The 12,816-nt window shown below is 53.2% G+C and overlaps 7 protein-coding genes across 9 annotated transcripts; 5 read left to right on the top strand and 2 right to left on the bottom strand.

Annotated features, from left to right (window-relative positions):
- Positions 1–1,088: 1,088 nt before the first annotated feature.
- On the top strand, positions 1,089–1,535 carry LMH87_006452 (uncharacterized protein; the record flags this gene model as incomplete). Its single annotated transcript, XM_056204341.1, has 4 exons — positions 1,089–1,117; positions 1,236–1,253; positions 1,304–1,412; positions 1,491–1,535. The coding sequence occupies 4 exons, from the start codon at positions 1,089–1,091 to the stop codon at positions 1,533–1,535; spliced, it is 201 nt and encodes a 66-aa protein (XP_056059707.1).
- Positions 1,536–2,173: 638 nt separating this feature from the next.
- On the top strand, positions 2,174–3,124 carry LMH87_006453 (uncharacterized protein; the record flags this gene model as incomplete). Of its 2 annotated transcripts, XM_056204342.1 has the most annotated exons (2): positions 2,174–2,519; positions 2,585–2,601. In XM_056204342.1, the coding sequence occupies 2 exons, from the start codon at positions 2,174–2,176 to the stop codon at positions 2,599–2,601; spliced, it is 363 nt and encodes a 120-aa protein (XP_056059708.1). The 2 variants fall into 2 exon arrangements, with proteins under 2 accessions (XP_056059708.1, XP_056059709.1); XM_056204343.1 differs by having other exon boundaries at positions 2,174–3,124.
- Positions 3,125–3,578: 454 nt separating this feature from the next.
- LMH87_006454 (uncharacterized protein) lies at positions 3,579–4,325 on the bottom strand (the record flags this gene model as incomplete). Of its 2 annotated transcripts, none has more annotated exons than XM_056204345.1 (1): positions 3,579–4,325. In XM_056204345.1, one exon carries the CDS (start codon positions 4,323–4,325, stop codon positions 3,579–3,581), a length of 747 nt encoding a protein of 248 aa, XP_056059711.1. The 2 variants fall into 2 exon arrangements, with proteins under 2 accessions (XP_056059711.1, XP_056059710.1); XM_056204344.1 differs by having other exon boundaries at positions 3,579–4,085.
- A 270-nt stretch (positions 4,326–4,595) lies between these two features.
- Positions 4,596–5,374, bottom strand: LMH87_006455 (uncharacterized protein; the record flags this gene model as incomplete). Its single annotated transcript, XM_056204346.1, has 3 exons — positions 4,596–5,080; positions 5,188–5,305; positions 5,372–5,374. 3 exons carry the CDS (start codon positions 5,372–5,374, stop codon positions 4,596–4,598), a joined length of 606 nt encoding a protein of 201 aa, XP_056059712.1.
- Positions 5,375–5,942: 568 nt separating this feature from the next.
- On the top strand, positions 5,943–8,005 carry LMH87_006456 (uncharacterized protein; the record flags this gene model as incomplete). The annotated part of the gene is made up of 3 exons (XM_056204347.1): positions 5,943–6,044; positions 6,095–6,840; positions 6,898–8,005. 3 exons carry the CDS (start codon positions 5,943–5,945, stop codon positions 8,003–8,005), a joined length of 1,956 nt encoding a protein of 651 aa, XP_056059713.1.
- An 816-nt stretch (positions 8,006–8,821) lies between these two features.
- On the top strand, positions 8,822–10,246 carry LMH87_006457 (uncharacterized protein; the record flags this gene model as incomplete). Its single annotated transcript, XM_056204348.1, has 2 exons — positions 8,822–9,133; positions 9,191–10,246. 2 exons carry the CDS (start codon positions 8,822–8,824, stop codon positions 10,244–10,246), a joined length of 1,368 nt encoding a protein of 455 aa, XP_056059714.1.
- A 772-nt stretch (positions 10,247–11,018) lies between these two features.
- On the top strand, positions 11,019–12,752 carry LMH87_006458 (uncharacterized protein; the record flags this gene model as incomplete). The annotated part of the gene is made up of 4 exons (XM_056204349.1): positions 11,019–11,281; positions 11,340–11,716; positions 11,777–12,320; positions 12,371–12,752. 4 exons carry the CDS (start codon positions 11,019–11,021, stop codon positions 12,750–12,752), a joined length of 1,566 nt encoding a protein of 521 aa, XP_056059715.1.
- Positions 12,753–12,816: the final 64 nt, after the last annotated feature.

Raw genomic sequence — 12,816 nt, forward strand, 5'->3', positions numbered from 1 at the left:
GGGGGGCGGCGATGAAACTCGCCTGAGAAGGAGCGAGAGAAGGGCGGTAAACATTGGGGGGGAGCACATCACCGTTCACGGCTCAAGAAAGACATAACGCCGCGCCGGATCTTGACGAGCCCGAGAACAAAAAAAATCGCCAAGTCGAATCATGCTGTTTCTTCACTTTACCCACCGGCGAAATATGATTGATGCGTATTTTGCACAAGAGAGTGGCGATCCTAAACACGTCTGTAGATCAGCAATGCTCCTCGCTCCTTTTTTTTTTTTTTTTTTTGACACTGCCTCCCTCCCTTGGCCATGTCGCATGAACCAGGTTTTTCTTCATGCGGGCGGCAAAGTGCTATATGTGAAACGGACGTTGATTGTTTACCGCAAGCAAGCGGTTTCTCTTCCGTTTTGCTTGAAGATGGACCCGCACACACCTTGGCCAGTCTCTGCCCTACCGAACAGCCCGAAGATCTATTCTTATTCACCCAACTTCGAATCGAACTAGGATCATGACATGGTTTTACGACGACGGGTCAGGGCTGCCTGCGGTTGGGAAACCCGCACGATCTCCGGTAATTAATGAATCTTTGCGCTTGGCAGCTGTCGCGGATGGCATGGCTACCGAGACTTGTTCCCGGCGAAATTAAAGGGAATCTGCGATTCCCAAGTCGTTTTGCACTTCAGTGCTTGAATGAGAAGAAGCGTACAGAAAACCTGTCTGTACCATCAGTAACTAATTAGGCGAGACATCCACGCAGCTCTAGTTACGCTTTTAAGTACACGAGAAGCCCGTTTTTATGGCTCTTACGTGCCTGAAGATGCTTATTTTTAGTCTGGTTAATTTTAATCGCAATATGATAGATGAATTGCTTGACTTAATTCGACTCTAATTGTCTATTCCGAATACGTTGCGACCTGGGGTCGCGTAGTCTTGTCTTGGCCCCCTCATAAATTTTGGTGCGTGTCAGACTTGACACCTGGAGCACGCCCCTGCCATGGGGCCGCAGCCAGGGCGCTCCAGGTTTCTTGTCCAAAACACTGTCCCTTTTCAGCTCCAGAAAAAAAAAAGGCAGGAAGTTTCCAAGTCTTGGCTGTTAATGGGCAAAAGACCGATCAGAACATGTGGGCACGTCGTTGTGTGGGCAACCTCTGGGTTCTGCATTAGGCGTTCGTCCACATCGTGAACGACGTCGTTCCCGCGACCCAGCCCTGGGCCATAGTCTGGCGGCTAACTTTTTTCTCAGCAGCGATCAAGTTGATACGCAAGATGCCATTTCAGCTTATACCCGTCTCATAATAACATTGCAGATAGGGCCCTCTCTCCTTCAAATTCCATCTACTGGACTGGGGCCTGCGACCGTGGTAGAGACCTGGTCCAGTGTCCCTTGAAACCGTCACCGTCGCCAGTGTCATATTCCATCGTGAGGAGTCCTCTTATCCCTATGCCCTTTCCTATTTCGTTTTGACGGAGAAACTGATCCCCGGTACTGGCCAATCAGTTCCAATGCCGCAGCAGCAACAATGGGGGAACACCCTCTACCTAGTTTCTCGTTCAGTTTTCCATCATCCCTGTCGCTGCTCAGATTCACAGTTTTCTGCATGAAGAAACCAGTGACACATCCCCTCGCATCGTCGGGAGTTTTCTGACGGGGCTCCTCCCCCTCATCACCCCCTCGCCTGCCTCCATGCCAAGGCATCGGTGTACATGCTTTCGAGCGAAGGCCGCACGCAGTATGCCTGGCACAGCCTACGTCGTAACGTGAGGAGCGTCCACTTTTGACTGCTCTCGCAGGCCTCGGCAGGACAACATGTTACAGTAATTGCCTGGAAGATCCGGAAAGCTCCTGATCCCTTCCATGTTTGAACCTGTTTCGTGCTCCATGGTTTCTGCTGTGACGGCCCTACGGCCCACGTCCATGGCTGCCGCCAGCTGGAAATACCATGCCAAGCTGGAGTTAGATTCCATGATAGAGTAAACAAGCTATAAATCCGGCTCATCCTCCCGATCAATTTGCTCGAATCTTCTCCATCACCATCACCACTTCCACACCTTCACCAACAACTCCACTTCTCTTCACATCTTCTCTCCTGCCGGTCAGGTCTTTAATACTTCATATCACCAAACAGTCTTTACTACTCCTTCTTCCTTTTTTTCCACAACAAAACAACCAAAACTCATACAATGGCTCCCGTCAAGTCCATCATCGCTGCCTCTGTGCTCCTCGCTGCCCAGCTCGTCTCGGGCCACGCAGCCATCACCAATGCCGTTGGCAACGCCGGCGGCAGCGGCATGGCTCTGGGTATCGTCTCCTCCACTCCCCGCGACGGAACCAGACGCAACCCCTTCCAGCAGGACGCCACCCGCTTCCGTGGTGCCTCTGCCCAGTCTGTCGGTGAGACTGTCGGCGCCGGCGCCAACTCGGTCGAGAGTGGCACCTCCAAGATCATGGCCGAGACTGGTGACTCTCTCCCCCAGGTCACCCCCGGTGGTGAGCTCACCATGACCCTTCACCAGGTCAACTCGGACGGTGCCGGCCCTTACAAGTGCATGATCAACGCCGACGGCACTGGCAACACCTGGGAGAACATCCAGGTCACCCAGAACGTTGAGGGCAACAACCGTGGCCGCAACCGTGACGGCAGCGCCAGTGACCACCCTCTTGTGGCTGCTATCCCCGCCAACCAGCAGTGCACCGGTTCCGTTGCCGGTGAGAACAACGTCTGCCTTGTTCGCTGCCAGAACCCTGCCAACGCCGGTCCCTTCGGTGGTGTCGTCCCTGTCCAGATGGCCGCTGCTGCTGGTGCCACTCCCGCCGCTGGCGGTGCTGCTGCTACTCCTGTTGCTGGTGGTGCTGCTGCTACCGGCGCTGTTCCCGCTGCCAGTGCCGTTCCTGCCGCTCCCGCTGCTCCTGCCGCCCCTGCCGCTCCCGCTGCTGGTGCCGGTGCTGGCCGCAAGGGAGCTGCTCCCGCTACTGGTGCTGGTGCTGCTGGCAAGGGCGCTGGAGCCGGCAAGGGCGGTAAGGCTGGTGCTGGCAATGCTGCTGATGACGAGGAGGAGGAGGAGACTGGCAACACTCGTGCCAACGGCCGCAACGGCCGCAACAACCGCCGTGCTGTTGAGTTCCGTGCTTAAGCAACACAAGCTTACTCCTTTCTACGTTGGATCATGAAGCCATCCCTCACCCCCTGGCTTTCGGACTTATACATGAGAAGATTGAGGACAACCAAGATGTGCAACGCAAACTTCGAGTGGTGGTGATCAGTCCAAGGCAAAGGGGACAAGGATTTCACGATGGAAAACTTTGTACTGCTAGTGCGAGCTTTGCTGCTTATTTTTGGGTTTCGCCAGTATTGAGTCTATAGTGTGCTTAGTATTGATAATGAAGAATACATAAAATTGTTTGAAGATAACTTTCTTCTTTCTTGTGCAGGTGATGATGAAACTTGAAACTGCGCCATGAAACTTGGCAAAATATTGTGTCTGGTTCAAGTAAATGAAAGCTGCCCTGTATTGCTTCAGCCCAGCTTTGACCAAAACCGAAACTTGAGCATAGGCATGAGCTTAGCGAAAATCCTTCGCGTACGCCTCAATGCCGTGTCATCCGCAGGTTCCAGGTTAGCTCAGCCTCATCAAGAGCACTTTGGTAACTGGGGCTGAACGGCTTAGCATTGGCGCTGCAGTGTGTTTCGTCTGCATCAGGGAGGATGCCTTCGAGAATGTATTTTCGGCCAATTGCATCAGTGCAGTCGGATGGGTCGAGGTGAGAGCCGTGTCCGTACCCATGATGCACAATGAGCCGAGCGTTGTCGCTACCAAAAGCCTCGCGGAGTCGGCGCCCGTGACGCAAGGGGGTGGCTGGATAATGAGTCTCGGAGATGAGCAGCAAAGGGTTCTTTAGTGTCTTGCTGAGACCACCTCGGTACACCTCGGCGGGCGTCGGCCAGTACTTGTAGAACTGGCGGCATGGAAAGACGTAGTAGAAGCGCATATCTCCGGAAATCCAAGAAGCGTGTGTTGCGTTTTGCCATATAGCTTTCCAGAACTCTAGATTCTCGGGCTGAGGTTGGTCGTAACCCTCGGGGCAAATGACCATGCTAACGAGTTCATCGTTGGCCGGAGGCAGCATCGCTTTGAAGGCAACACCGGGGTCGGTGCTCCACCATTCCTTGTTCATTCTTTCCAGCGCCCCGGTTGTGTTTCCTGACTCCAGGTCGGCCAAGAGACCTGCGAGCCGTGGCCACCATGGCGGAACATACATGGACTCAAAGATAGTGTCGACGAGGAATCTATACGTGACGAGGCCAGGCCCCGAATCTTCCAAGTAGGCTGGCATGGGCCGTTGAGCCAGAGATGCCATAAGCGTAGCCATGCGAGCTTCTAGAGACTCCAAAGTCACTACATCTCCTTCCTTCTTTGGCCTGGCCAGCGGACAAGCGTCCGGACCAGCGCTGATACAATTAGCCAGAAGGCCGTCACACCAAGCATCGGTGACGTTGTCAAAGGTATTGGACGCGAAAGTAGTCACATCCCTGTAATCAGAGAAGAACTCATTGCCGTCAAGAATGATTCTGCCGACATGCTCAGGGAACATGCCGGCATATGTCTACGCGATACCCGTGCCGTAGCTGACCATGAAGCCGGTGAGCTCGTCCTCACCAAGCGCCTGGCGTATATTCTCCAGATCACGAACAACAGAGGCGGTCGTCATGAAGCGCGGCAGGTCGCCGTATTTGAAGAGGCAGTATTGAAACATGGCGTCATTCATGGCATCGGCAACCCTGAGCTGCTGGAGGGCGCCAGTGTTACCCACGAGCCGTCGATTCTTGCCGGTGAGCATTCTCCAGCGATCTCGGTGCGCATCGCTAGCAAAGCAGGAAATGGCGGGATACGTCGCATTGACGCCGCGAGGGTCCCAGCCAAGAATGTCCATGGTGCCGTTGCTCCACCGCTTGGAGATGATCTCGGCATTGCCCCAGACCATGGCCTGGCCGCCGGCCGAAGGACCACCGGGCTCTACCACGAGAGTTCGGGCACTCTTGCACCCGGCGGATGGTGGCGAGTTCCCGTCAAGCCGTCGAAGTCCTGACACTTAGAATTTCGCGACAGCCTAGCAGGAGATGCGAGTATCTGACTTATTTGTGTAGTCTATGGGAACATCGAGGTAGCCGCAAAGGAAGATGCCGCGGCCGGCATACGGATCGTTGTTGAAGGTATGGCCGGTCGCCAGTACAGAAGACGCTCCCCAGCTCCAGCTCCCAGGGTTTGGGTCATGAAGCTCTGCCCAGGATTTCTCCGGGTTGGGGTCGTCAATGGCTGGAGGGCGAGTCTTGTTAGTGCATGGCAGGAAATGGAAAGGGTCCTCAGACAGAGGGAACTCGCCATAAGCCGGCTTAGTATAGGAATGCAGGCGATTTTGGAATATTTTTGAAACAAAATCGACGAGAAGAACCACAGGGTAGAGGCAGAAGAGCGCCAGCAACGCAGTAGCGAACCGCCGCTTATTATATGCTCTCGCAGGTGGCTGATGACGATGGTGATATTGTGTACCGCCAGCAGCCTCTGGCTCTAGCCCATGTTTTTCCATTGCGCGATCGATTCGACTGTGCAAACTCTACGATAAAGAATCGCGCAGCTGCGAGGCTCGCGCCAACGTTTCTACCTTTTGTACATGCTGAGCTGATATGGCGAGGCTACCTAGCGCTGAAGCTATACCCTGAGAGGCAGCTGCCAATGCCGGGACGCGCAATTCGGACGAGCCACTTTGGAGCGCTTTACAGCGCTGCTGGCAGCCACTCAGGGCGCCGTACCCGTACCTTACACTATGGTAGCGCAGCTACTACCTAATGCCAGTATAAGAATACATCCCCCGCTTCAGCGTCAGATAGACTTAATCAAGACATCTCATCATAGTGTCTCGGCGCTTTGTCTGCCCATCGAAAATTTGTACATGATGGTCATCAAAAAGGTCACACCTTATGGAGAGTGGGAATCTCCCATCTCCATTGAGTCGGTCGCTTCTGGCGCGCGAAGCCTTACAGCTCCCCGTGTCTGCGTGAGTTTCGCTGCTCGATGGTCCGAATCGAATGATCTAACGTACCGCAGAGCAAGACTGGTCGAGTCTTTTTCCTGGAAGGCGATGGGGCCGGAAGAACCGCCATCATGGAAATGACTACGGATGGTGCCGTTGACATTTTGCCAAAGGAATGCAGCGTGGGCAACATCGTGTACGAATACGGTGTCCAGGCGCTCCAGATTCTCCCCGACGGCCGCCTCATTTTTTCCAATCAAGACAATACTGTCAGGATTCTGGATCCGAGCACATCTCAAGTGAGGACCATAATCGAGGATTCTTCGATTCTGCGATATGGCTCCTTCACGGCACACAAGACCTCACCGTGGGTACTAGCAATTCAGGAGGACCACACCAACAATACTCCATATGGTATCGAAAATTACATCGCTGCCATCAATGTCGAAACAGGCAGTGTGAAGCGCGTCATCTCTGGCGCAGATTTCTACTACCAGCCTCGATTCAACGACGATGGCACACGCCTTGTCTGGCTGGAGTGGAACCACCCCGAGATGCTCTTCGATATGGCTAAGCTGTACAGCGCTGATTGGGACAGCGAAAGCGCCACAGTAGAAAGATCAACTATTGTAGCAGGAGGAAATTTCCAAGGCGTATGTGAGCCGCACTGGGGTCCCGATGGTGCTCTGTACTTTTCGAAAGAGACTGGCGGTCACCGGCAACTCTTCAAAATTGCGCCCGAAGGTGGCAAGCCTGTGCACATTGCCTTTCTTGGGTTGACGAGATTCGATTTGGGTGAATCTTCTCTATTTGAATCAAGGTCTGTCTCTTCCCAGAGCTATCACTGAATTTGAACAATGCATGCTAACTGTTAAAGTCGGACGTATGTGCCACTGTCCAGTCGGCATCTGCTCGCGACCGCAGTTTCCAACGGCAAATGCCGACTCTTGTGCATTGATCTCGAACAGGAAACATGGAAACAAGTTGCGCAGGATCAAGATATATCTGCACTCAACGCAGATTGCATATCAAGAATTGACGAGTCATCTGCCTTGGTTGTAGCAAAAGGGCCGACGACGTCCAACTCGCTCTTCAAAATCGACATTCACAATCCTAAAAAAGACAAGCTGCTTCGCACAGCCGGGCTTTCTGGCTCCGACTTTGCAGATGGATTGTTGTCCGTTCCGGAGCATATTACAATCCCGTCGCGTAGCGAACCTCGGCAAACCCACGGAATCTTGTTCATGCCGCGCAACAATAAATACACCGCAAAAGAGGGAGAATTGCCACCGCTCATCGTCTTTTCCCACGGTGGCCCTACTGGAATGGCGAACAGTGCCCTCAATCTGCGGGCTCAATATTTCACCTCGCGTGGATATGCTTTCCTGACCGTGAATTATGCCGGCTCGACGGGCTACGGCAATGCATACCGTCGATACTTGTATGGCCGATGGGGGGTGTCGGACACAAATGACGTTGCTGATTTCGCAGCGCACTTGGTCGAGACAGGTCGCGTCCGCCTAGGGGCGGTTGGTATCACTGGCGGTAGTGCAGGTGGTTACAACACTCTGCAGGCGTTGACTCAGTATCCCACAACCTTTGCTGGTGGCGTATGCGCGTGTGGCATCAGTGATCTCATACAATTTGATGATCACACGCACAAGCTGGAATCGGACTATGCAGCCGCGCTGCTGCTTCCCGAGGGAACTCCGGAGGATGACAAGGTCCGCATCTACAAGGATCGTAGTGCGCGGTACCATGCGGACAAGATCCAGTCACCTCTGCTTCTCGTTCACGGCGTCGCAGACCCTGTCGTGCCAGTTGTGCAGGCGAGAATTATTCACGACATTGTCAAGAAGAAAGGCGGCGATGTCAAGCTCGTAGAGATACCGGATGAGGGCCACATGCTCAGCAAGCCTGACACTGTCAGGAAATACCTTGCCGAGGAAGAAGCGTGGTGGAGGAAGACGTTGCTCAAGCTTTGAAAAAAAGTTCGGCGAACAAGGCCGGTCGCGGAATTCTGCCATTTTAGTAGATGTTCTTTGCAGTATTTACTAATTAGGGTTACAAAGCTGTCTTTTTTGAGCACAAGCTCGCAACAGTGTAGGTGTTATGTGAGGAAAAGATTACTATTGCTAGCATAATGGTTGCAGGCGTTGGTGGACCGGAGTGGAGGTAATAAAGCGCGTCCTAGATGAGGCTAGATTCGAGAGGCTCCGAAGTGCGGTGTGCGCCGGCCTCCTTGACGAGCAGTCGCGTCATGGGCAGCCAATGAATTGGCCGCTTGCCTTCGCCAACAGGCCTCTTCCGGATACAAGGACCCTCCGTTACAAGGGCCACTGGCCAGTAGAAAACTGCCCCTACCTGCAGCGGGAGTCTGCCGTGGTGTGCCTGGAACCCGCCTTACGCCGCTAGAGTTCGTGTAAGAACTAACACGGGTTGCTTACGGGCACCGCCCAAATCTGACCGACTGCGCAGCGCTGTCCGGCACTGGCTTCCGATGCCCACACGTGGGATGACCCGAGAGAACCGCAGGCCATCCGAAAGGCGAAACTGCTGCTCTCAGTCTACTTATAAGGCGGCTAGTCGCCGAACTCCTAGTGCCGGCGCTCATCGTCGAAACTGTCGGGTGAATTTAGCTTGAAGCTGCCGTGTCACGCAAGAATAGATGTCAGGCACCCAGCCGAGGCCAAGTTAACTTGAATTGACAATTTTCTTCATCTCTTCACAACTCTGAAAGTTTCTTTTGTCTTATTCTTCTTGCTGATTATAAGCTGTAAAGACGTTAACAGACCAGAACCATGACGCAATTGGCACAAGAGAACCTAGCCGGCACCCAGTCTCGCTCCGCAGACGTGCTTGTTGTTGGTGCTGGTGTAAGTGGTCTGCAGACCGCCCGCAAGCTCCAACAATCCGGTATTTCTTGCCTTGTCCTCGAAGCATCCGGCCATGTCGGCGGCCAGGCATTTACCAGCGACAACTTCAATGAAAAAAACCATCCACGCACGCATGCTCTTGCCACAGAGTTTGGCTTAATCGACGAGCCACGCCAGATGCAGGGCAAGACTACGCTAGAGGGCTTTGAAGCCTTCGAATCCCATGAACAGCCCGCTGTGAGTAGACAACAAGAATGAACTTGATTCGTAAATTCTGACGGAAACATCTCTTAGCTTAATGCTGGAGACGCAGCCTCGCTTTTCCAAATCAAGGCTATCCTCGACACCCTATCGCTGCGACCAGATGCTTCCCGGACAGACACGACAGTTGAAGAGCTCGTTTCCTCGTACGGTGCAACGGATACCGTGAAGAAGCTGGCTAATCTGTGGACTCGCACCATTTTCGGTCTTTCCTCCCACAACGTCAGCGCATCTCAGTTTTTGTCCCATTGTGCCTCGTGCGGCGGACTCCTCGCAGTTCTCGACAACATCAATGGCTCCAGCGACGACTTTGCTATCAATGAGTCTTTGCATCAGGTGGCAACTGCAGTTGCTCAGCGCCTCAATGCAGGTACTATCCAGCTGCATCAAAAGGTCACCCATATCGAGCATACGAGCAAAAACTGTACAGTTCGCACAGAGTCTGGCGACGTCTTCCATGGCACCAAGGTTGTGCTTGCTGGTTCTCTGGCCTTGTGTGAAAGCCTTCAAATAGAGCCGAGCATTGTGGCGGCAGCCCAGTGGGAGGAAATGCGAGACGAGCAGGGTTTCAGCACCACTGTGGATGTGGTCTTTGACCATCCCTGGTGGCAGCAGCGAGGCCTGTCCGGCTACGCCCAGGGCCTGACCGGACCTGTCGCTCAGGTGCGCCCTTCCGGCATCGAGATTGACGGTCTCTACTCGCTCTCTTGTCAAGTCTCCGGCGAGCAAGCCCGAGGCATGTGGCTGTGGCTCATGTCGGAGGAGGAGCGGGAGACGCTCATCATGCAGCATCTCGGCGCCGTCTTTGGCGGCGGCATCCCGCGCGCTGTTCAAATTATTGAGCAGGACGAAAGCCCGCTGGTTAGTGGCCAACAGTGCCTAAACATTGCCGGAGAGAATGCCGCCGGCGGCGCCACTGGCTTGAATATGTGGGCTCCAGAGGGCAGCATTCACTTTACCGGCGCGGAAACAAGCAATGTTTGGAGAGGACACATGGAGGGCGCGTTAGAGGCTGGAGAAAGAGCGGCAACTGAAGTCATGGCTGTTCTCGGCACTTCAAATGTCATTGGATTGGCTCCCCGCCTATAGAGCCAGGCCGGAAGAATCCAGTGAGGCAAATTAAACGGATCTAGAGACTTGATACTTATTTGTACACTGGGTTAACAAGGAATTATAGATCATCTTTAGACGTAGGAACGGCAATGTTATACATGTTACAGCTGCGCAATGTTTTCTTATTCTTCTGGTATTGTTGGTTTTGCGTCTGCCGACGGTGTTAATGGTGGCGCGGGTTGTGGGCGCACTTCAGTCTTCACATGAAGTGGCACCCTAAAAGTCGTATGAAAAAACTCTAAACAAAAGGCTTAAAAGACGCAATCTAGTTTTATCAGCTATACGTTGTACTACAAGAAGATAATCTGAAAATAATCATGACGAGCCGAAGGGACAGTGTGTGCTCGCGTCTACTTCAACAACAAGAGGTATATATGTGTCGGGAATAAAACGTAGACACGCTTGGAAACATCAGGGGATGAAAGGCTACAAGACTTCCTAAACAAGAACCATTTCCAATCTATCAAGATATTGGGATAATTGAATCCTGTCACTGGTGGGTAATTGAAGCTCCGTACAGGGATATCCGTCGGTTCCCCCACGCTCTTCCCCTCCCCCACAATCGAATGCCGGCACCGCCAAGCTAGTTTGAGTCTAGATCCTCTTTCCAAAGACCATCGGCTATTGATCACACGCGGCACTTGACTCTAGATAACGATGAGCTGAGCTGCTTCCCTCTCACTCTAACCCAAGTCTTCGATTCCATCGTTGTACTTCACATACCAGCCTCGAAACTCGGAACGGCAAAATGACTGGGACAGACGCAAAGCAGGATCACGACGTCGCCCATCTCGAGAGACGCGGATCAGACAGTGCAGACGGGCTTCCCGTGGCCAAACAGCAAATTAACCAAGACCAACCCGACATTTACATTGAGGCGCTCGCGCGATATCCCAACGATGAGTCGATTGATGCAGCGGATGAGAAGCGCTTGGTGCACAAGCTGGACATGCGCATCCTGCCTCTCCTAGGCATTTGCTACTTCTTTTATTACGTCGACAAGACAACACTGTATGACAGTCAAATTCAAACTGACCACACAACTCTCGAGGCTGACTTGCTGGGCTAGATCGTACGCGGCCATTTTCGGCATCAAAGATTCGCTACACCTGGGAAAGTCGGAGTACTCGTGGCTATCCAGCAGCTTCTATTTTGGCTGGCTGATCTGGGCGATCCCTTCCAATCTCATCATGCAGCGAAGCCCCGTGGCGACATATCTGTCATTCAACATCTTCATGTGGGGAGCGCTGCTGATGGCGCAGGCGGCGGCGCACAACTTTGCCGGGCTCGTCGCGCTGCGCATCCTGTCGGGCGCGTTCGAGGCGATTGCGGACCCTGCATTTATGCTCATCACATCCATGTACTACACGCGCGAGGAGCAGCCGATGAGGATTTCGGCGTGGTACATGTGGAACGGCATTGGTGTCGCCGGCGGAGGTCTCATCGGTAAGCGCATGGCTGATGATAAAATCTCGAGAGATGTTATTCTAACCTCTATATATGCAGGCTACGGAATCGGCCAGATTCAAGGCGCGTTGGTCTCGTGGCGCTATGAATTCATCATTGTCGGTGCCTTCTGCGCGTCCTGGGCCATTGTCTTGTTCATCGCTCTGCCAAACTCGCCGCGCACCATCTGGGGCTTCACGCATGAGGATAAGCTCATCATGATTGCGCGCGTGCGCCGCAATCAAACTGGCATTGAACAGCGCCGCATAAACTGGAAGCAGATTAAAGAGGCATACCTCGACTACAAGACGTGGCTCTTCACCTTGCTCGGGTTCGTCGCCAATATTCCCAACGGTGGCATCTCCAACTTCTCGACACTCGTCATCAAAGGCCTTGGTTTTGATACGGAGGAAACGGCACTGCTGGGCATCCCGCAGGGTGTGCTGGTCGTCATCTGGATTGGTCTTGGAGCGCTGGCAAACAAATACATGCCGGCCAACAGCCGAACGATTGTGTGCATCATATTTATGATGCCTACGATTGCCGGCGCATTGGGGTTCCTTCTTGCGCCGCACGATGCCTATGTTGGGCGCTTGATCTGCTTGTAAGTCCTCTGCTGTCTGTGCATGGTGATTTTTGGCTAACCCTCAGCAGCTACCTCACTGGCTCATACCAGGCCGCATTCGTCATTTCTCTTTCCCTCATCACTTCCAACACAGGCGGGCAGTCGAAAAAGATGATTGTGTCTGGCATGATTTGGTTTGGTGCATGCATCGGCAACATCATCAGCCCCTTCTTCTACAAGGACGACCAGGCGCCGTCGTACCAGCTGGGGATTGGATCACTCTTGACGGCAAACTGTATTGAGGTTCTCTTGTTCTTTGTCTTCCGTTATGCATTCAAGTGGGAGAATAGAAAGAAGGAGAAACTACGCGCTGCAATGCAGGAAACCAGTGAAGGGGTCGCAGCTCTGAATGAGACTGCGTTTACGGATATGACGGACAAGGAGAACCCCAATTTTGTCTATGTTTACTAGAAAGTACTAAGAATCACGCCATTTCCAACTCGAGCGAGCCTTTCACTGGTAGTTCATCTTGTAT

Source organism: Akanthomyces muscarius, chromosome 1 (genome assembly GCF_028009165.1).
Source record: "Akanthomyces muscarius strain Ve6 chromosome 1, whole genome shotgun sequence".
Lineage (NCBI taxonomy): Eukaryota > Fungi > Ascomycota > Sordariomycetes > Hypocreales > Cordycipitaceae > Akanthomyces > Akanthomyces muscarius.